Source organism: Sitodiplosis mosellana, unplaced genomic scaffold, assembly GCF_009176505.1.
Source record: "Sitodiplosis mosellana isolate CC-2019 unplaced genomic scaffold, AAFC_SMos_1.0 Smas_scaffold_30, whole genome shotgun sequence".
NCBI lineage: Eukaryota > Metazoa > Arthropoda > Insecta > Diptera > Cecidomyiidae > Sitodiplosis > Sitodiplosis mosellana.
The window spans coordinates 2,465,300-2,486,550 of record NW_022595272.1 but is presented as its reverse complement, the minus strand read 5'-3'; the positions used below and the strand labels follow the sequence as shown (position 1 = coordinate 2,486,550).

Here is a 21,251-nt window from a genome sequence, read left to right as displayed (position 1 = left end):
AAAAAGTAAAGCAGTACGATTTTTTTGCATCATCGTCTTTTTTTCTATTGAATAGTCATGAAATCGCGTTAATTATGAATCCAGTTGATTGAACAATTTTCGGAAGTTTCAATTCATCGCGTTTTTTTTTTAGTCTCTTTTGTTCATGGGTGTTGAATGTCATTCAACGCCACTAAGCTGTAGACATCTCTCTCCAGCTATACGGTAAACAACAGAACCAACACTGAACATGAAAATGACATGCTCAATTGTGTTTGTTTCGTTAGTTTCAACTGTGCCGCTACGAGAGGTCACTTTTGTCGTTTCTTTTTGTTATTTTACATATAAAATCAATGGTATTAGACGAGGATGCTTTTGTTGAGAGTCGTTGGTGCAAAAACCTAACTGTATGATATATAATGGATTTCAGTAAATTATTGAATTAACGATTTTCGTATGGTGAGCTCCATGAAAACCGTTGATTTAGATACATGCTTATCGATTACTGACATCGAAAATGCTCAACGATCATCGAGAAAGCCATTTGTTATTTTGTGTGTCTTTGTCCTGCTTTTTGTAGCTGCTTGATGTGTCGACACATCGAGACGAAGAATTAGTCGAGTTAGAGAGAAAAATGAAGTAAATCAGGTGATGCCGAGTTGAATTTATGTAGCGCGATCATCTTGATAAATTGCTCTGCTCGTTTGATATGCTGGTCGTATGTACACGTACAGTGCATCACGTCTTTTTCTATCTTTCTCTCTCTATCTCTTGCTCTCTTTGAGATACGACACTTTTCAGCATCGGCAACGGCATCCGAATAAAAAATGGCACACAGACAAAGTTAATTGTTTCGATATTGTACAAGAAAAAACACGAAAAAAAAAAAACACCAGAGAAACAGAACAGAACAGAACAGAAAGAAAAACCGCGAACCACGTACTTAAATGCCGCGAGAAAATCTATGTAGCGAAACGGGAAATCTAATTTCAGGTTGAATGAACTCACACACTGTCTGTTTGCATATACTTTACCAATGTAATGGTAGCATAGAAAGAGAGAATATATTAACGTGTTTGCAAGCCGATTTCTTTACACTTTTAATAGGCTCAGCCAGTATGCTCTACCCAGTTATTATTCTATAAATGTATTTTTGTTTTATTTTGACTGTTTTTGTTTGTCGTTTTCCTATTTTAAATGGGATTTCACATATGCACATGATTTCGGTCTAAGACATTTGGTCGATTTTTCATTTGTACATACACTTGTTCGGTTGTTGGATCGAGTTTAGCTAGAAGAGTGAGGTGTGCCGACATAAGAACATATAATAATAATGATGATGCTGCCGCTTGTAATCAACTTTGTTAGCGGCTACTGTTCATAATAATAATAATAATAAAAGAACCGAACCAGAATAAAGAGAAACCATCATCGGTTGCTGCGTTTCTATAAACGGCTGCTATTAGCCTCATCGATCGCACGATCGGACATCGTATTTATTGTTGCGAGCAATAACTGGCTAAAATGGTTTAAATAGCGCCACAGAGCCAGCTAGCCAGACCGCCGATCGACGAGGCCGGCGATTACGAATACGGAATCGAAGCGCACCGCAGATCAAAATACCACATTCTGAAATAACAGTTAAAATAAAATGCACAAAGAGGGACAGACATGCGTCAACAATGCTCGGCCATTCAAGTGAAGTGCAATGTGTGCATGCGTGCAAAATACACTCAACAAATGAACCGGCCTGCCAGCCTGCCACATTCTATTCTCTTTCTTTTTTCCCCGTCAATGTGGTTTTTCGTTCTTTTTTCTTCATTCTCACATTTTGTTTGTTTCGTTCATAAATTAATTTATGAGTTGCTCGCACATTCATACTTGTGTTTCATATTTTTTTCGTTTGGGTAACATTCGCACTTGGCGTTCATTATATTTTGTTGAGCAAAACCATTCCGTTTAATTCTCTTACACAAGCAAATTCGTTGTGGTTTTAATAGTGTTTTTTTTTTTATATGCAGACGTTTTGATTGAACGCGCCGAGAAAGCGCATTTGTTCATCATTTACATGCTTTTTTTCTGCTTCTTTTCAGACGTTTGGTTTGTTTCTCTCTCGATTTTGCAAATGAAATAATAAAATCGTTTTTAAAAAAAACAAACAACGGCTACAAAAATACGCACCAACAACATTACTATTTGTTTGGTTGCTCGGCACATTGTACACACATTGAAATATGAAAAAAAAGAAGATTAATAAACAAATTGCATTCATGTTCCATTCCCCGATGCATGTGGAATTATAAAGAATGTTTGGAGCATAGAATTTGTTTGTGTGTGCGCGCCACGATGCAGTTCACCAAGCAAAGAAGATTTGCATACCAACCGCATTTTTATTTGAATAAAAAAAAACACAACAACAACAACAACAACAGCGGCAACATTTCCATGTGGTTTTTTCTTTTCATTATTATGATTATTATTATTGGAACAGATGTGTGTTTTCCTAATTACTGTAAAACAGGTTGCTATGCGTTGTTTGAAACAACAACCGACTTCTATAAACACTATTTTCTCTCCTGTTCGACTTTCTTTCCCATTCGGCGGTTGTGTCATGCACTTCCTCTCTCACTCTCCAGATCGCAATGAGCCATTGAAATATCAATATTAATTTTCTACAGCAAACAGTTCCACGGATTTCCCATTCAAAAAGTGTACACATCGCGCCCGATGAAAGATGTACAGTGCGCGAATGGAGCGAAGAAAACGACGATGTACGATCAACAAATGAATAACAACATGTCAACAGCAATGTATAATTAATTATCGTTAAATAAATCGGTCTTCGGTGTAGAATTTTATAAATGCAAGACGGAACGGCGATTGGGACACATGCACTTACATACACTGTATGTGTCTTGAACTGTGCTACGCGTTTGTAATGTGATTATAGTTAATTCAATTGAACTTACTCTTCTTGCAGTTCGATGCCACTGTCATCGAGACCTGACGAAGAATTGCTATTATGTCCGGCTGCTGCTTTATCGACCGGAAAACCAAACTCTCGTTCAGCGTGCTCAGGTAATGGTGTTGGTGTTTCAAAAACAAGCGTCTCCACCATGGAGCCTTTCGATGACCCAAACGAAACTCTGTAGAAAAACCAAAAGCAAAAAATAAAATTCAAAGTCAATTATTTTGGAATCAAACTATCGAACACCAATTTCGAGAAACACTTCATTTCAACCGCAAACTGAATTGAATGACGCACACTTTTCTTACTCGCTAATTGATTTAAATTCTATTCGTAACATCCGAAAACAAATAGCGAATTCAACTTTTGTTTCAAGTGTAAATAAAGCGTTGAAACTTGTTAATTTCATTAATTGAATACCTATTATGCCATTGCTGGAGCCTGCCATCGAACCGTATGTGGCATTTGAGACGCGAACCTTACTACTCACTTATTTGGGCTCTCGTGTATGCGGAAAAGCAACAAAAAAAAACGTTACTTTACAGTTTTGTTTATTCGCTTTCAATTTTTATGTTCGTTCTTTTTTTCTGTCGCTCCTTCCGTGCCAAGAATGCCAAAGCCAATGAAATCTTCTTTGATATTGACACTTTCAATTTGAACCTTAACCTTTAAAAATCGCGTTATTTCCAAACATTTACGCTCGTTCTTTTGCCAATCCAAACACATATTTCATTCGACCCGAGAAAATATGTAAAACATTTGGATTTAAGTGTAGTTAGATATAGCGCATTTGAAAAAGAGATGAATCGCATTGAAAAAGATTTAACGGTCTTTAAAATTGGCTGCTATTCTAAACGATGTCGTAAAATAAAGTTTTTATACTGTCAATTTGGAGAGGATTCAGGAAACATTTGTCTTAAATACCTTTTGATTGCTGGCCATTTGACACGCAAATACACACACACTGGCAATAGATCAACGACACATAATTTATCGCTGTTTTGAAAATTTATTGCCATTTTGACGACTTTGTTTGATTATTACCCCGCACAATTTGAGACCATTTTGCGTTCCATAACATTTCAATTTTTACAATTCTAATGTAAATCAACATTTCGTTTGACAAAAGAAAAGGAATGTGCGAATAAAGGCGCTGTTTATGGCTTGGTTCGGTTGATGAATGCGGAAATCGCAACATCGAGTTGACACAAAAGAAAAGTGATTACGACTTGTGGCATGGCATCGAATAACAAAGCTGAAACGGCTCTTTCTCTCACAAAGTGGAAATGAGCGACGAGATAGACAGAGCAAAGTGGCCGGAATGTCAGTTGTCGGAGAGACAATTTCAATGTGAAAGAGGAAAAATCAGTGCCGCGTCGTCTGCGTGAAATGAAAGCTGTGGTCGTTGCACTGCGCTTCGTTGCCACACAATCAATTACCATGTTCAATGGCTGCTTGGTTGGCTTGCACACACCAAAAAAAATATAGCAAAGATCGTACACAGATCGTGTAATTATTATCTTTCTCATTTCTCATTTCTCATTGCGCTTACATAATAATTGTTACTATTGTCTGACATGTGCATGACATTCAAATGCATGCAGAATCGTGCTTTGAATCTGAAAATCGAAATCGAAATCGTGAACGGTTCAGTTCACAACTTAGGCATGACGTAAATTATTCGCGCAGAAATGTGAAATTGCAAAAAGGAAAGTAATTGTATTTGCTTTGGTGTTGTGTTTTTTGGTTTGACCGAAAATGAAAAATGATCGAAATGAAAATGGGATAGAGAGCAGAATTGTTATTTACCGTTTCAGTGCTGCATTTTTCTGGGTGCCAATTTTTCCCATTTTGACTTTTTTGCCTTCGTCCGATGAACCACCGCTGACCGAACCCGATGCCAGTATGCTGCCTGTATTTTCCGTTGCGTTTGCCGTTGTATCCATATTGAGGCTGAGACTTTGTTTTGGTTTCACTAATGTTTTTGGACGTTGTGCTGCTTCGGTTTTGGGCTTTGGAGGACTCTTTAGTGCGCTGTTGAAATGCTGTTGCCGTTCAAAGTTTAAAATCTTGGCTGACGGTGACAATGACGATGAGGCGGCGGCGGCACCAACATTATTTGCATTTCGATTTGCATTTTCACTTTGATCCAAGTTTAAATCCAATTTTAAATTATGCGGCGGCGATTTGTCTTCAACGGGCACCATATACGACAACATATTAATACACAAAACTCACAATTATTTCACTAAATAACAAAATTCATAGCCAACAAACGTGCTTGTGCTCGAAAACGTTTTTTCTTTTTCTCTTCTGCTTCTCCTCTATTTGGCTCTTTGATTTCCGAAAATGGTTGTCGTGGAGAAAATATCAAAACTTTTAACACGATTTTGGTCAGAGTTCACTAGACTTAAGCACTTTTCAATGTTTCTGCTAAAAGATTTTTTTTTTTGCACTGATAAAAATAAACAAACGATCACAGCAATCAATTGTCTTCACTTTTCCTTTTGGTATCGAATAAATATATATATTTATCTTTTGGTTTGGCGGTTGCGTTTCAAAATCGATCGCTCGATATCGCACAGCGCAAACTATTAAAATGGCACAGAATGAAATTCGACGTGTTTACAAAATCTAACGGTTGTGACAATGTGGCCGAATGTGAGTGTGTGTGTGTGTGTGTGTGTGGGCGCAGTATCCTATTTGTGTGTGTTTTTTTTCTCTCCTTCTTCCTTTTCGTCACGGATTCACTCGGAAATCTGAAACAAAAAGACAAATGCCAATAGAATAAATGGAAATTTATGTGAATCATGAGCAATTGGCTTAATTCAAATGATGACCAAAAACTCTCAAAATTAAAATATCATACCAAATATGCGAGAAAAAATCTCATAGGCAAAACCTAAATGCGTAGTCAATTAAAAATGGTGATGCCTATTGCGTACAGATAGACGCTTCGGCTGAAATACAGTTCGGAATGTTAATTGATATAAATGTGCATGAAATGTGTTTGCTTCCATATGGCTGACGCGAAACACAACACAATCATTATGATTATATGTCCGTTCTAGGCTCATCGTCTAAACAAACTGCGGATAATTACACAATAAATTTTTTTTTGGCTACAATTCCTAAGCACGAAAATATATATATGTATATGCTGACCAGAAAATGAATATACAGATAAAATTCAGTCGATAAACGCATGAGAGAGACTGAGTGTGGCACATACGTGAGCCCATAGACAACTGAATAAAAAAAAAACATCGATGTCGTTGTATTCAACAACGATGATCCGCTCCATTCACTCGCAATGACAACGATTTAGTATACGATCAAACGATTGTTCGGGCTTAACATTTCAACTCGCCATTTATGTAATCACTTCAAATGATTTATCGTATACGTTCATCTTTGTTCCACGCATTCACATTTTCAATAACTATTCCATTTCTGCACGTATAATTATGGTCTAAGTCTGTGTTTTAGAACACTTTGAACACACCGAAATGATGTGATGTCATTTTCGCTTATTTCTCTTGATTCGACTCTCTCTCTCTCTCTCGAGTTAGCAAAAATATGATTGGTGATCTGGTCGAAGTTTGAACAACTGTTCCGCACAACGACCGGCACGGCACAGTCAACTGAAAAGGTCGAACAAATGGAATGTCAAAATGTGTAACGCGCTGATCGTCACCGATTGACTTCCGTTGCCATAAAAGCGCAAACGTCAATGCGATGGAGCTAAAATATTAATAAAAATGATCGTTAATCACTGAAGCATTCAATGTGTACTGTGTATATACATGTGAAAAAAAAAGTCTTCACGTGAATCAACGTGCGACGTCTGTCGTCTCCCATAATAATTATAATATTGGAAAATGCATTTTTTTTTTGTGTTTCAGTGATTTGTTTTGCGTGTCGTTGTTCACTTAATCAGTTTCTGGTTACCATTTTTAGACGCTCGTATGGATTTCAACTTCCCTGTGTCGCGCCAAACCCAATGAGGCGGTCACGGGCAGTGTATTTCTCAAGTGTATTTCGTTGCTCGGTTTTTTCTTTCATCCAACACTTCACGTCGCATGGATTACGATGGATTTTCTTGCACTCAATCGCATTAGCCGTATATCTATTGATATTGTACGATTTCCGAATAGTATTCGACATCGTGCATTGCATTGGTCTTATTTGCCTATATGAATAAGGTTTATGAAGGTAAAACCGCTAACATATTTGTGGGAGATGGCTTACATAATACCAATTTGTGGTAAGACAATGCTCAGCTCCTCCGCTCACACACACTCCATGTGTAGCAGCAAACCAACAGCGATTGTGTTGACAAATCGCTGACAGCAGTCGTCGTCAACGATAATGAAAAGGCATTTATTGAAAAATTCAGTGCTTAAACGATGGTGACCGAACCGAAAAAAGGGACAAACAAAATAAATACCGCGACAGAAATAGTCAACAGAAAAAAAAATACGGTAAACAACTGCGCAATTCCCCAAACGTATCACTGCCAAGGCACGGTCTGCTCTGTAATGAGCTTATTTTCAAATATAGTCTCATACTTATTGTAATATAATATAGAAGATAAGACAAGGCTATAAGGGTCCGTGTCGTGTGATTTGTCGGTGCAACTGAAAAGATTGAGACGATGATTGAGATGCATCAACATGAAATCGTTTAGAATGCAATCATCTGGTCAGCATCGAACAATAAATACATTCGACGAAATGCAATAAAAGCGCACACTGACGATCAGTGCAGTAACGATCTAAATAAGACATCGGCAGAGAGCATATGGACCATTTGAAATGGTTTTGAATCAATACACTCGAATTGAAGGAAAAGAATCATTAAAGTCCATTTGCAGAACGAAAGAGAGGAAAGGAACACAGACAAAGTCGCTCACCACAGCGCATTTTATGAGTTTGCATATCGTTTTGCAGATGCCAAAATGCAATATAATAATTTATTGCACATGAATAAATCAGATGTGGAAAACGAAAACGCCAATTTCGAATAAAAATTCTATTTCTAGACGAATTTCCACTGAAACGATGCCGTTTCGTTTTTTTTTTTTCTTCTTTTGTTGCTCTTCATTTTTTTTTTATTGTTGATGGTGGTTTTATATTGTTGTTTTTTTTGTTCTGTGTTCTTCGTTTATATTCGCAATCTATAAATTGTAGATAAACTGCGCGCCAGCTTAAAAATTTCAACCAGATCAATGCATGGCGGTGAGATGAGCCAAGCAAAACAATTGACTGTGTTGGTAGTGTATCATCGTCGTCCGTAACAAGAATTAACTCATGCATGAATTTAATGAGCAATTTACATAGACGAAGAGATATTGGAATGGCAAACGATGTACACAAACACAATGCTAGTGCTATGATTGATCCCTTCACATTGTACGCAATGAATGGCCGGTCGCTAGCTCTGTCACGATGAGGAGCAAAAACGGTGTGTACATATCCATCCAATCGACAGACGATGATAATACTTGCCATAAAACTTGAAACGCATAAAAACAAAATGAGCTAATAATTTTTAATAATTGAAAAGAGAACAAACAGGCCACGAAAGAGTGGCGTTCAGTTTCTGTACGATTATGTTTCATGTTCCTGGCGGAAGAAATTCACGCGAAACGCTATAAAAACCAACATGTTTTCGCACATCGTCGTCATCATCATCATCATCATCATCATCACTACCGTCAACAACATCTCGCAAAAGAGTCGGCATTATTGTATGAATGAGTGAACAAATGACGTGTTCTAGCGCATTTCGAATTGTGATGAGGCCAAAATAATTGAACTATCATTCATTTGATGATGCATTTGCTGCTTTCATTCATTCTATTCGTTCGACTCGTTTTTTGTCGCTCTCTCACTCACTGGTCACATTCACGTTTTGCGTCTCTTGCAATTGCGCTCACCCATATTAGACCTCTTGTCATCTGTCAAAACGGACACGATGTAACGAGTTAAAACGAAAACGGGATCAAGCATTAAAGTAATGGAAAAAAAGGAACATTTTACTCAAGCGAATCAAGCAAAATGGAACTTAATTCGGAATGATCGAACACATTGCAGTTATCGTGTCACTCATCAATTTGTTTACGTTCAATGAAATGAAAAAAAAAACATACACACTCACTCACAACAAAGAAAAATTGCAATGCCGAATTTATGAATCGTTCATCATAGAGATGAGTGAGAGAGAGAGAGAGAGAGGAGGGGAGAGAGAGAAATGGGCTCCAATTGCACTTTTGCCATCTCTCTGATATTTTTATGCCTTTTAACTAAATTAAAGATTAATAATCCATCCATCATCATTTAAACAATTTGCTTTTTGTTCTGTGAATAAATTTTCATCTTGTTTTGGTTGTGCCAGTGCGTGGTTGCTCTTCGATCGAATCGCTGCTTATTGAATTCTGACATGAACATGATTCGTCTTTGTTCTCGTTCGTTTCGAAAGCGAAATGAATTGCGTTGCAAAAGAAATGTTATAAATTTAGTAGTCCAGATTGAAAATAAAATTATTCGGAATGCATGTGTGTGTTTTTCTTTTGGGACGAGTGAACGAAGCAAAACAAATCGAGCAAAACACGAACAGAAATACGTTTGAGAGTTGTGTGTTTCTTGGCGATGTACAATTCAGCAACCGCTTGATTCTTCTTTTCTCATTTGTATCATCGTATAGCAAATGTATGAGATGGCCCAACAGCTGATGATGTGCAATGCGCATGTTTACTGCCTATAACTGTCATTCGAAGGCCCGTGTATTCATATCTAAAACGAAATGTTGTTGGTATATTTTGTGTTGAGCACAAATACACCGATCGAAATGACACTAACCAAAAATGACGCTCCATTATCTGTGTATCGCCTCCTCCGAATGGAATTCTTTGGAAAAAAGCAATACAAAAAATGGCTTTGACTTGTGACATAAATGCCCTTTTTCAGTCTCTACTCAATTTCGATGATATATATGCAGGGTTTGATGGCATATGGAGCTTTGTTTCCATTTTTTTTTTGGGTGTGAATTGATTAATTTGCTTATTTGCAAGCGTTATTCCATGCCTAAATAAATACCTAGTTAGCAGGCAAATGCTAATGATTCAAATTGACCATATCACATCGTTTACAAAAAGTTTCTCTTTATAGAAACAGCCTGAACATCTCCAACATTTGATTTACAATGATAGAATTTGTAATGATAGTTCTACGCGGGAGAAACAGACGCATTTCCATAGACTCGAATTGAAACGGTGTACACATTTATTACTTTGAATTTGGTTCACGTGCCAACAACAATCAAAACATTCAAATCGGATTTACACTTTTCGTTTAGATAAGCAATTTTCGCGTCCAATAAATTCAACAAATACAATGATTACCCCATTTGTTTGCGACCGTTGTTTTTTCTCTCCATTCATTGTTGAATGTGTGTTTTTATACCATTATACTCTGTCTGCAGTGTAAACAATTGAGCTTTATTCGCAAAAATACTAGCTATTGTCCACATATATATGTTCATTGTGTGTCCGCATTGAGTGCACTCAAAAACTCGTGCGCGCACACAGATTGCCTTTGAATTGGAAAAATGGAAGTGGCTTTCGCTTTGGTGCGATGCAAACACAACACACATTTTGCTCGCATTAATCATGACGAATTTATCGAAATTAAAAATGAAATGGGTTTAGTCCGAAGCGACAGAGAGCAGTGTGCGTTGCGTGCTGAACACTCTGCCGGAGAAAAAAAATACATTATGATTTATATTACACCAAGGCCATTTGCTATGGCGTTTTTGGCTCTCCGAACTAAAATACACATTATATCCGATGGAATTGAGCGAAAAAAGGAAAAACGACCAAACCAAATATATGCGTATGAAAACGAAAAGAATATGAAACACCAACACAGTGAAGAAAAGGACGCGATGGGCTGTCACACTTTGGCATTCACACTGCTCGACATTTTTATTTTGCGCTGCACAAGTGTGGAATTCGTTCCGTTCGTATGTCGCACAAGTGAATATAATGCGAAATCCATGTACATATGCCCCGGCTAGCATGTGCAGTGCCAGTGCGGTCGCAATTTTGGCAAAAGGGAACGTTTAATAGAGAGAAGAAAAAAACACGTACATAAGCGAATACAATGAGTTGACTGTCGGAAAAGGGACAGTGTCGATGTTAAAGTTGAAAAAGAAAAACAACACAGACTTTTATTATTTACCCTAACACAATTTCTGTGTGCCAAAACAAATGAATGTTGCGCCGCTCTCTTACTTCGGCCCACCGAATGTACAAATGGAAATTAAAGCTACTGAAATTAATCGATAGAATACATGGAATACGGTTATGTTCGTCAGACATGATAACGACGTTTAGATATATATCACTGAATGGATATATTTATGGTCGGCAGCGTCTCATCAATTTTATAAAGGAGGGAGAAATAGTCGAGACTAAGAGTGATTCTCCAACTAAATGGAACTTGATAAGATACGCTACTTTCATCAAATTTATATCAATTCGATTCACATTGGAATGAGGGAGAAACTCTCTCCGCTGAAAATATATATTCATACGAATAGATGGCGACATATGATTCATCCCTTGGACGGGGCTTATCACACAAACTACGTAGCAGCACGACCAGAAGCGTGCTCATGCATTCTGTTTGCCTTCTAAGAATTTTGCGATATTTTCCACAAACTCGAATGCGGGCTTAGATTTCATTTTACAGCGATGTTTGCCGGCAAAGCAATTTTTTTCGCAGCAAAAGAGTAAATTAGTCAACAATTTTCGCGTAAATAAAATGAAATAAATGTAATCTTTATGAGCATCTAAATCACCGTCTATAAATAAAGAAGCCGAACGACTGATTGCTCACAGAGAGCCAACACAGACAAAGAGGACCAAACCAACGAACTGGCCACAATTATATACATGTTTGTTTTACGCTAGCATCAGACGCATTTTTTTTCGCATTTCGACGATTCACATTATAATTAACGTATGAAATGCGTTTTATACATGTTGAATGAAGAAAAAAAGTACCGCGTCTGAAATGAATGTGCATGTGTGAGTGTTCGCACTTATAAAAATGTTGAACATTTCTGTTAAATTCTCCCACACTCGTTTTGTAGCTGCTAGAATTCATGTAAGAAATTAATCTATCGTCAAACATGCCTCAGAATGGAGCGTAACAAGCAACAATAACTCGGTTTGAAATTGTCAGATATATTTGACCGAATGAATGCGAAGCCATGTTTTTTCTTCGTTTCACTCCAAGCTTTTCGGCTAATTCAATTGAATTGGAAGAATGAGGCCCCGAAACCCACAACTTCGTTCTTATATATTTCACAAGTGAGTTTTTGCTGTGGCGTTAATATTCAAAGGCTTTCACATGTGTCAATTGGCCGTGTAGTGAGCCAAGAGAGAAAATAAATCAGAATTTATGCACAACATTTGACTCCAATGAATGAATGAACCGTAAATCTTTTCATTCTATGCGCATACCAATTTAATTCTCGGTTTTGTTCATTTTTCCACTCGTTCGTCATTTTTGTCTATCACTCCATTCATCGAGCTGGTGATTTTTTTTCCTCCTCTCTTTGCCTCTTGTGGTCTATTGGCTATTCAATTATCATCACTTCAGTTCATAAAAAAAAACTATTTCGTGTGTTTTTCTATGGCATTCTTTTGCTCGCTCTTCATGTCGATCACACCATATCTTGAGCATACACCTCGTATAAGAACCAAATTTTCTTGTGGCGCCATCTAGATGGCTTGCGGGGCGCAATGTATTTTAAATTGTTAGCTAAGTTTTTTCAGCTTAGTACAGAACCATTTTTGGCAAAGATACAAAAGCATGCTCGAGATATGGATCACACAATTTTCAAAAGCCATAAACTTGTACCCTATCAACCGTATTTCTTTTATGTCACTCAAAAATCATTTCCAATTGTTCACTATTATATGGTGTCGAGATCATCAATTTTTTCAACTATTTGTTTATCTTGTTTAGTTGAGCACATTAACCATAAAACCGAATATGAACGAAGATTGAACGCAAAATGAATATTGGTTGCTAAATGAAATGGAAAGGTGGGCAATGGAATTAGCTCGTAAAAATAGGTTCAAATTTGTTGTTTTTACATTGAATAATTAAACTTCATCACACGTACTCTTCATTAAATATTCAAAAAGATGTTCTGCGAATCCCCCGATATGTCGTCTTACTGAATAAATGTGTATATTATTCTCAGAATTGTTGATTCTTCTGGTCTATACCTGACACAGACCTTTTGATTTCTTCACAGACACACACAAAAAACGTTTTCTCATCAATGTCAGTTTCCATCTTTATCACAAAGAGCAACACTAAATCTTCCGAAATTTCGGTAGGCACACGAAACTTTCGACCGTCAATTTATACTATGTATATTGTTGCGCATATATATTCGTTTGCCCATTCCGATTATGTAAAACTAAGATGATGAAAACAAAACCGAGACGAAACGCACAAAAATGAACTGAATAACTGACAAAAATAGCGTCATTTCAAATGCTTTTTTAGGTTCGAGTATATCGTTGATGAATTTTCATGATGATGCTTTTTCTTTAAATAAAATTCCAAAGAGACGAAAAACAACTGCACCATCAAGCAGCCACGGTAAGCCTATTTACTATGAACCGAAAAAAAAAAACGAAAAGGAAAATCTTTGGAAATGCTCTCGCATGGAGCGACACTGAGTCAGGTATGTGTGTGTATTCGAGTGTATAAGTGTGCTGGTGTGTCGTCCACTGTGATTTGAATCTCTCGGATTTCAACACACAGCGTATGGTCTGAAAGTGACGTGGAAAACTGCAATACTTTTTTCGGCGTTTGATTGCACGAGAAGAAAATCTCTTACATCAAACCCATTTATATACATTTTGGTGATGAAACGATGTGTACAGTACATGACTGGGCATGCCACTCACACACATCCGAACGAATCTCGCATCGTCGCAATCGCATTCGCCTGATTTTGACATCATTAGCACGGGAAAATTGATTGTGAGCATGGAAAATGCATCCCAACAGCAAACTCTCTTTCTCTCTCTCTCTCTTGCTCTCTCACGTAGGCCGAAACAAAACGCAACCAGCGTCGATAAAATCATTCGCATGCGTTTTCATTTTCGATTAAATGAGAGCCGACACAAGTGCCGGTTCATTGTTTCCAGTGCAAGATAAATCAATTAAGATTATTCGTCTGTTTATAAACAACAAAAAAATATAACGATATCTCAAACACACTCATAAATTCACCGTCACGTATTTCTCTTTTTTTTCGGTTTTGTTCGGGAGGCCTGTGAATTAAGCGTACGATGCTTTTGATCTTCACATTTGCTGGCGCAATTCTTTATCCAAATGCATTAATTCCACCGATAAATTTAATTAAGTTGAGTGCATGCAAGCGAATTGATTTGAGAATTTATTTTTTGCTCTTCATTGGACGATGATTCAATTGGAATCAGTGGATTTTTGGGGGAATTTTCATTTTAATTGCAAGTGTTATGTGGCCAACACAACACGCAGAGCTTCTGAACGCATGATAAAATAATACCGCATATGATAAAAATAGACCGACTTCGGTATGAACTGAAGAACTGATGTATGAGTCAATTAACGCGAGAAGCGTATTTACACTTAACTCAGCCATAATCTGGCACTTTTATCTATTCTCCCTTTCGGCCGTTTATTTTCATTTCCTTTTGAAATTAACAATTCGTTTATCAATAAAATGCTATCACACGAAATAACCGTGCGCGCACCGTGTGTGAATCACTGAAGAAACAAAAAAAAATTTACCTATTTTTCGCGCTTGTCGTAATGCTTTCGGTCGTTTGATAGATACAGGTAAATTAATCCTCAATTGGTGTTCACAACTTTTTTTCGCTGCCGCAATTATCTAATTATTTGTAATGATTTTTTTTTTGTTGTTGCTTTTCACTAAACTTTTTTTTTTCGTTGATTTTCTCGATATGAATGAAACGAACACTGAATAATTTTTGCTTTCGATATTACACTTTGGTATTAACACATTCGCGCGTGCGATGGGAAAGAGAGCACAATTTAATTGTATGTTCACCGATTCGACTGCAAAACACTTCTATGGGCCTGTAGCTTCAATGGGTTTTTATTATTGTACACACAACACACGGCTGTTTTTGTTTTTTCCTTTCTTTCTTTCTTCTTCTTCTACTTGGTGTGCCTTTTTGTTGTCGTCGTTTGTTCTACCCAGCGAAATATTACGTTTATTTTTTTCGCTTTGCCGCACTCAATTCACTCTCTTGCAGTGTTCGTCTCTTTCGCTCGTGTGACATTCGGCCGTACAGTCATTTCGTTCGTCCACCAATCTTTGCACTTTGTTTTGCGCTTTACGCTCGGTGAACACGATGCGCGCCGCATAAATCCGCATGCGAATCAGTTTGGAGACGCATCTGCAACGGTATGTGTTCAATTTCATGGCCGCACACAATCGCATTGTGCCTCGCTGTTTGTATGTGTACGATGATTTAATGCGTACTATTTCGCTACTAGCTCTAGCTGAGCGCTCTCAAAAAACCACCATCATCTCGAGCTTTCTACCGTCGCCTGAGCTTGCCTGTTCGCCGCTTCAAACTGTGTACTCCAAATCGCCGCAAACCGAATTTACCCAACTGTGAAACTATGATTTATCATCTATTGTGGCATAAATGAAAAGCCTATTCAATTGCTTGATGATTTTCAATTATTTAAATGGCTAAAAACAATCCATTTTAATTGAATTCTCACTCAGAATTTCTTTTTCTCCGAATGATGACACATTTTTCGTATGATTTCATAACCAATTGCAATCGAATTCGTCACGGGTGTGTTCAAAGTATGAAATTAGGACGAAATTGAGTTTTCCACCACTTTTTACTAGTTGATAATTTAATTTGTGATTTTTCTACGGCAAATCATACGATTCTCCAACAAATCATCAAATTATTCTTCAGTTTGTTTCATTTCAAACATTTTTAAATTGGGAAAAAACGAATTTTCGTAACGTACATTCTGAACGAAACAAGCAGCGAATTCTGCATCGGCCAACACCAAACGATGTGTCAATCAATATGGCCGCAACGATTTCGCGCCCTCTACTGCGAGTTGTTCTATTCAGATTTGCTTATTCCATAGCAAACCGTGTAGTGATCGACACACACAGACTTTGTGCGATAGCTCTAAAGGACAGCAAAATTAGCTAGAAATTTTTTCTCACAACGTTTTTCAAGTGATTTCGAAAAAAACCAAATCAACATGGGTGACAATGAAAAAAAAGTAAGTACAAATAATTTTTTCGCAAAAAAACCGGTGAAATTGCATTTGAAAATGTGTCGATAATTTTCGAAAATACGAAAAGTAATGTAGTAGAAAAAACTATGCGGTCCGGTTGCTTTTACAATTGCCCCCAAACAACCGCGCCATATTAACAAGCGTCATTCCATTGTGAAATACAACAACAAAAAATGTGACCACATTTTCGGTATATAAACATAATATTTCGCGAATTTTCCATGTGCATCGATAAAAAGCCGCATGTTTGTGGCGAAAATTTTGTGAATAAATGCGATTTTTTTGTAAATAATATCGGCATTTTTCTTGTTTGCGTAGGACTCAAAGGGCGGCGAATCAGAACACATCAACTTGAAGGTGCTCGGACAAGACAATGCGGTTGTACAGTTCAAAATCAAGAAGCACACTCCGCTGCGCAAGCTGATGAATGCTTACTGCGATCGTGCTGTAAGTATCTCAAACCAATTCGTTGATTTTCTCTCTGTGTTTTATGCAATCGATATGCATATAGATATATACGAGACGCTAGTGGAAGTCGACATTTTGTTATACCCATTGCTTTTACAGCAATCAATTTTTTGTGCGTGTGTATGCTAATGTTTCAAATTGTTTTTTTCTATTTTGCACTGTTCACAGGGTCTATCGATGCAAGTGGTTCGTTTCCGTTTCGATGGACAAGCTATCAACGAAAATGACACCCCAACCAGCCTGGAAATGGAAGAAGGCGACACAATCGAAGTGTACCAACAACAGACCGGCGGCGTACAATAAATCATCTCAGCCTGCCCAAAAAAATTACTTTAAACAAAAAAACACACCTTTATTCTAAGATTTAAACGTAATTCAAAAGAAAAAAAAAAACAAACAAGGGTGGAACATTTTTTTAATGATTTTTTTTTTCTTCAAATATTCAATAACCCGAATTCTGTAACCAATCACCATAGAAATGTGACAAATCGGCTACATCCGAACGGATGCAACAAACGTGTTAGTTAAGAAAGGCTAAAACAGAATGAAAACACAATTTTTGTGCGATTCTCTCTCATTGAAAGACGACAAAAAATCATACATTCATTTTCAATTCCACTTCTGATTCTTTTGTTATTTTCACCAAAACTCTAAATAAAATATCAAAAACGTAGACATAAATCATAACCGAGAATGTTGTTTTTATTCGATACTGTCCAAGATAACTTTGTTGTTGGTTGATGGATTTGAAATGGGGCCGACGTCGTGTCGCCGCATAGAACGCATTTTTATTTACTTGCCACGTGCATTTTGTTGTTGTATTCCTTTGTACTGTTTGAATGTTCGTGTTTGATCCTTTCATAACATGTTCATTCCTAGCTCAAACAACGCCACTAAAACGCATCTCATTAGTTGGCTAACAAACTATTTTATTCAAATACAAATAAGTATGTCATCTACAAGTTGTGTACAGCAGGTCATCGCCAATTGGCTTTGCTTATTTATTAGCTTTAGCGTTTTGAGAAAATGTCTAGGCTCATGTGTCAGTAAGTATGTATCAATATGAAAATGCTTTGTTCTAGAATGTTCGCCGCGGTGTGTTTATTTGTTTAGCGCGTGGCACAGCACACACACACACATACACACCATGTTCCACAGCAATGGCGTCCAATGTTTCGAAGAAAAAAAATGCGCGTTGATTGTTGGTGATGCTCGTAAAAAGTGCGAAACTTTCACTTTATTCATAATAATATATTTCATTTTTCATGTTTTTGGGGATTGGGGATTTTTTTTATCGAAAGATAGAATGCTATTTCCAATAAATTATGAGCGTGGTTAGTATTGGTTAGTAGCTTAAATCAATAGCTCTGCTGTCATCACGACAAGCCGATTGCGGCCGGGCTAAGATTTATTGTCGGTCCCATTTTGGAACTTTGTTCATAAGTAAATTCATATCGGTTGCTAATTCTCTTTTACAACGTTCTCTTTTTATTACAAATGTTAATTGAATTATTCGTAAATTGTGATTAATAAGTTGATGCATACAAAATGTATGCGCCATAATTAGCCGGTTTTTAATAATAAATTGTGTCTTGATTTGGCGTTTGAACAAATTTTTGTAGGTATAAATCAAATAGGATTTGCCAAACGTGTATGATTATCGCGCTAAAGAGACAATTAAAATGATGATAATGGCACTAGAAGTAGCACTGGTTCCGGTTATGGCTCGCGAGATTGGATCTTAAGCGTCGGGCAAATTGAGAACTTCTTCAACGAAACCGGCCACATCTGTGTCCTTGGTCATGTGTTCGACCAAAAATGCATGCTGCAACAGCTGTTCGTAGTTTGGCCGATCGGTGTACTTCTTCTGCAGGCACGCCGATATGAAATTTTCGAATGCCGGTGAGAATTTTCCGGGTTCCAATCGTGGCGGATCGTCCTTAACAACCTAACATAACGGTAAAGAAAATGGTATTTTAGTTGTGATTTTGAGAAACGAAGTGAGTGGTTGCTATTGCACCTGTTTCAATTGTTCGAATGGCGTTCCCCATGTGTTGTATGGAAACTTGCCGGTGGCCATCTCAACCATACTTATTCCTAGCGACCATACATCCGATCGAATGTCGTACTGTCCAGGGTTGCCTATATGGAAGAGATCAGCAAATGATTAGTTTCGATTTTAAGAGAAATTCCATTGAAACATTATTTTCTTTCTATTTTCTCACCTGTTGGATCAATGCGCTCTGGCGCCATGTACGCTATAACAAAAGAATTTTCGTTAATCGTATGTAATATTTCCATGTAATATCCATTAAAATGGTCTTACGTTTACATCCAGCATCGATGGTTTTTGCTACGGAATCGACTAAGTAGCCCGATATGCCAAAATCGCACATTTTCACCTCGCCTTTTCGGTTGATTAGAATGTTCGATGGCTTTACGTCTCGGTGAATGACTTTCAAATTCGCATGCAGATAATAGAGTGCATTAACAACGGCTATAGCAATCTAGATCCAGAATCGATAGGAAATCAGCTTAAGTGTCGCATGAAAGAAAATGGGGAAAAAAGGAAGAATTGTCGGCCAATCATACCTTTCCTAAAATGTCTTCGCTAATGACTTGACCATTCTTGTAGACTTTTGGATAAAACTTATCTAAGCTGGTGTCCATCACTTCCATGCAAATCCAAACATCTCCCTCACGGAATAGAGCGCCATAGAAATGGACAGTGTATGGGCAATCGGATGAACGCATCGAAATATCTAAATCCATCAACAATCGTTTCTGAAAACATCAAATTGAAAGCGAATAGCATTAAAACAAGGATCGGAATCGATGGAATATTCCGTAAGCGGTTTTGCTGATTCACAGTAAACACGTTGGTTCTAACTTTTAGAACCGCAATATGTAATTTGGCACTAAAATTCATTTAAGTACCATTTGTACTAGAAACAGTTCAAAATGTACTGAATCACAAATTCAAAGCTTCATGTATTTATTTCAGAACTTTTGAACTTTTTCTAGAGCAAATGGTACTAAAACAAAGTCAAGTGTCAAATCTCAACATTGCTAGAATCATTGTGTTTACTGTGCTGGCAAAACCAATTACAAACCTGTTCTTGAGTGTTCACTGTGGCTGTTATACGCTTCACAGCCATCACTGTGTTGGTTTGTCGATGTCGCATCTTCTCGACGATTCCGTACGCGCCATGGCCCAAATCGCTAATTTTCTCTAAGTCATCGGCCTCGACAATAAAAGTTCTATCATCGATTGTGATGGTTGTTCGCTTATCTAAATTACGTGGGGCACTGCAAAGCGAACACATTTATATTTAAGCATTGTGTGTGTGTGTGTGTGTGTCATAGAATAAAATGAAAAATCATTTGAAAATGTGTTAATGTGACATTACCTGGCTGGTGCTGGAAGTGCATCTTCGGTTATAGGTATTGTGATTTTAGGTCTATTCTTACGATTGTTCATTTTACGTCTCGTTTTCTCTCGGCTGAATACACTTGATACGGTGAATTTCTCTTAAAGTTTATTACTCTCCGTTTTGTGCTGAATTTCGAACGGAAAAAAGGAAACAAAAAGGAGAATCAGTGTGAGCAAAAGGCAAATAAAATGGACAAAATAGATTGTGTGTACACGCAGATAGTAAATGAGATAAAATTGAAATACACACAAAAAAAACGAACAACAAAATCAATGCAAAGCGCATTGATTTGTTTATCAACTGACTTTGGTGATATTTCGGGGTCAATTTCCGTATTCGTGATAATAATTGAAAAATCATTGAACTATCGTTAGATCATTTGCAATTCAAATGTCACAGAACAAAGGATTCAAAACAATCAACGATTACGACAATAATACGGTGCTACGAATAAAAATGAAATTTTCCTGAGCATCACTTGAAATGAAACAACAACAAAATAAACCATCTTGGAATAAATCACTTTCACTCCGTAATATTGAAAAAACACATGGAAAACTCCCAAAAATCTATGACAAAATTCGAATAACAACCTTTAAAAAAGTATCCGCATCTTTCTGTGACTTGTAGCAAATCAGTTGATCTTTTTTTCCAACAATTTCTATTCTTTTTTTCCCGCAGACTAAAGGCACTTTTACATATATTAACATCTATCAATTCAGTTGAAGATATTTTTTTTCGCGTATTCCGTGACAGCTACTACTTACATTCGTTGTATGTGAGGTTTATTCGGTCGGGTCAGTGTGTGCGTTCAGTGTTAGATTTACCCGGCTTCATTGTGCGCTACGCACACACAATGCTGTGACGCTGTCGCTCTCCCTCTCTCATTCTCCGTCAAAAACACACACCGCCAAAACCATTGAAAGGCATATCTAATCAGAAAACAAGTTGAAAGTCGTTCAGAACAAATGAAAAATCAAAACGTTTCTAAACTATGGCTACACATCGTTGACATAATATAGC

At 37.2% G+C, this 21,251-nt stretch overlaps 3 protein-coding genes across 8 annotated transcripts in view; 1 reads left to right on the top strand and 2 right to left on the bottom strand.

The window, feature by feature from the left end:
• The window catches only part of LOC129569363 (uncharacterized), a 33,502-nt gene extending 17,900 nt beyond the window's left edge, over nt 1–15,602 (bottom strand). For 2 of the 4 annotated variants that reach the window (XR_008688026.1, XM_055448139.1), the window contains exons 1-3: nt 14,818–15,602; nt 4,757–5,706; nt 2,949–3,125 (exon numbers count right to left, since the gene is read on the bottom strand). Coding sequence is in view for 3 of the 4 variants with exons in the window: in XM_055448139.1 (XP_055304114.1) it covers nt 2,949–3,125; nt 4,757–5,166 (587 nt within the window). In the remaining variant the exon portion in view is untranslated. Of the gene's footprint in view, nt 1–2,948; nt 3,126–4,756; nt 5,707–5,816; nt 6,034–13,147 lie in introns of those variants that run through there. The other 2 variants (XM_055448140.1, XM_055448141.1) reach the window with 2 other exon arrangements.
• A 550-nt stretch (nt 15,603–16,152) lies between these two features.
• LOC129569369 (small ubiquitin-related modifier 3) lies at nt 16,153–17,481 on the top strand. Its single transcript, XM_055448150.1, has 3 exons — nt 16,153–16,311; nt 16,645–16,773; nt 16,963–17,481. Exons 1-3 carry the CDS (start codon nt 16,291–16,293, stop codon nt 17,095–17,097), a joined length of 285 nt encoding a protein of 94 aa, XP_055304125.1. The 5' UTR covers nt 16,153–16,290; the 3' UTR covers nt 17,098–17,481.
• Nucleotides 17,482–18,062: 581 nt separating this feature from the next.
• LOC129569365 (dual specificity mitogen-activated protein kinase kinase 6) lies at nt 18,063–21,120 on the bottom strand. Of its 3 annotated transcripts, none has more exons than XM_055448144.1 (8): nt 20,996–21,120; nt 20,205–20,353; nt 19,908–20,103; nt 19,387–19,578; nt 19,121–19,301; nt 19,020–19,052; nt 18,815–18,936; nt 18,063–18,742 (listed from the first exon to the last, which is right to left on the bottom strand). In XM_055448144.1, exons 2-8 carry the CDS (start codon nt 20,273–20,275, stop codon nt 18,536–18,538), a joined length of 1,002 nt encoding a protein of 333 aa, XP_055304119.1. In that variant the 5' UTR covers nt 20,276–20,353; nt 20,996–21,120; the 3' UTR covers nt 18,063–18,535. The 3 variants fall into 3 exon arrangements, with proteins under 3 accessions (XP_055304119.1, XP_055304117.1, XP_055304118.1); XM_055448142.1 differs by having other exon boundaries at nt 20,822–21,078; XM_055448143.1 differs by lacking the exon at nt 20,996–21,120 and adding an exon at nt 20,534–20,701.
• Nucleotides 21,121–21,251: the final 131 nt, after the last annotated feature.

Excerpts from the sequence above, each read along its gene's own strand:
- LOC129569369 (XM_055448150.1), top strand. The coding sequence starts at position 16,291 with ATGGGTGACAATGAAAAAAAA. Across the intron at positions 16,312-16,644 it reads TGGGTGACAATGAAAAAAAA|GACTCAAAGGGCGGCGAATC; the intron begins GTAAGTACAAAT and ends TTGTTTGCGTAG. Across the intron at positions 16,774-16,962 it reads ATGCTTACTGCGATCGTGCT|GGTCTATCGATGCAAGTGGT; the intron begins GTAAGTATCTCA and ends CACTGTTCACAG.
- LOC129569365 (XM_055448144.1), bottom strand. The coding sequence starts at position 20,275 with ATGAACAATCGTAAGAATAGACCTAAAATCACAATACCTATAACCGAA. Across the intron at positions 19,302-19,386 it reads GCGAAGACATTTTAGGAAAG|ATTGCTATAGCCGTTGTTAA; the intron begins GTATGATTGGCC and ends TTCTGGATCTAG. Across the intron at positions 19,053-19,120 it reads CATCGATGCTGGATGTAAAC|CGTACATGGCGCCAGAGCGC; the intron begins GTAAGACCATTT and ends CTTTTGTTATAG.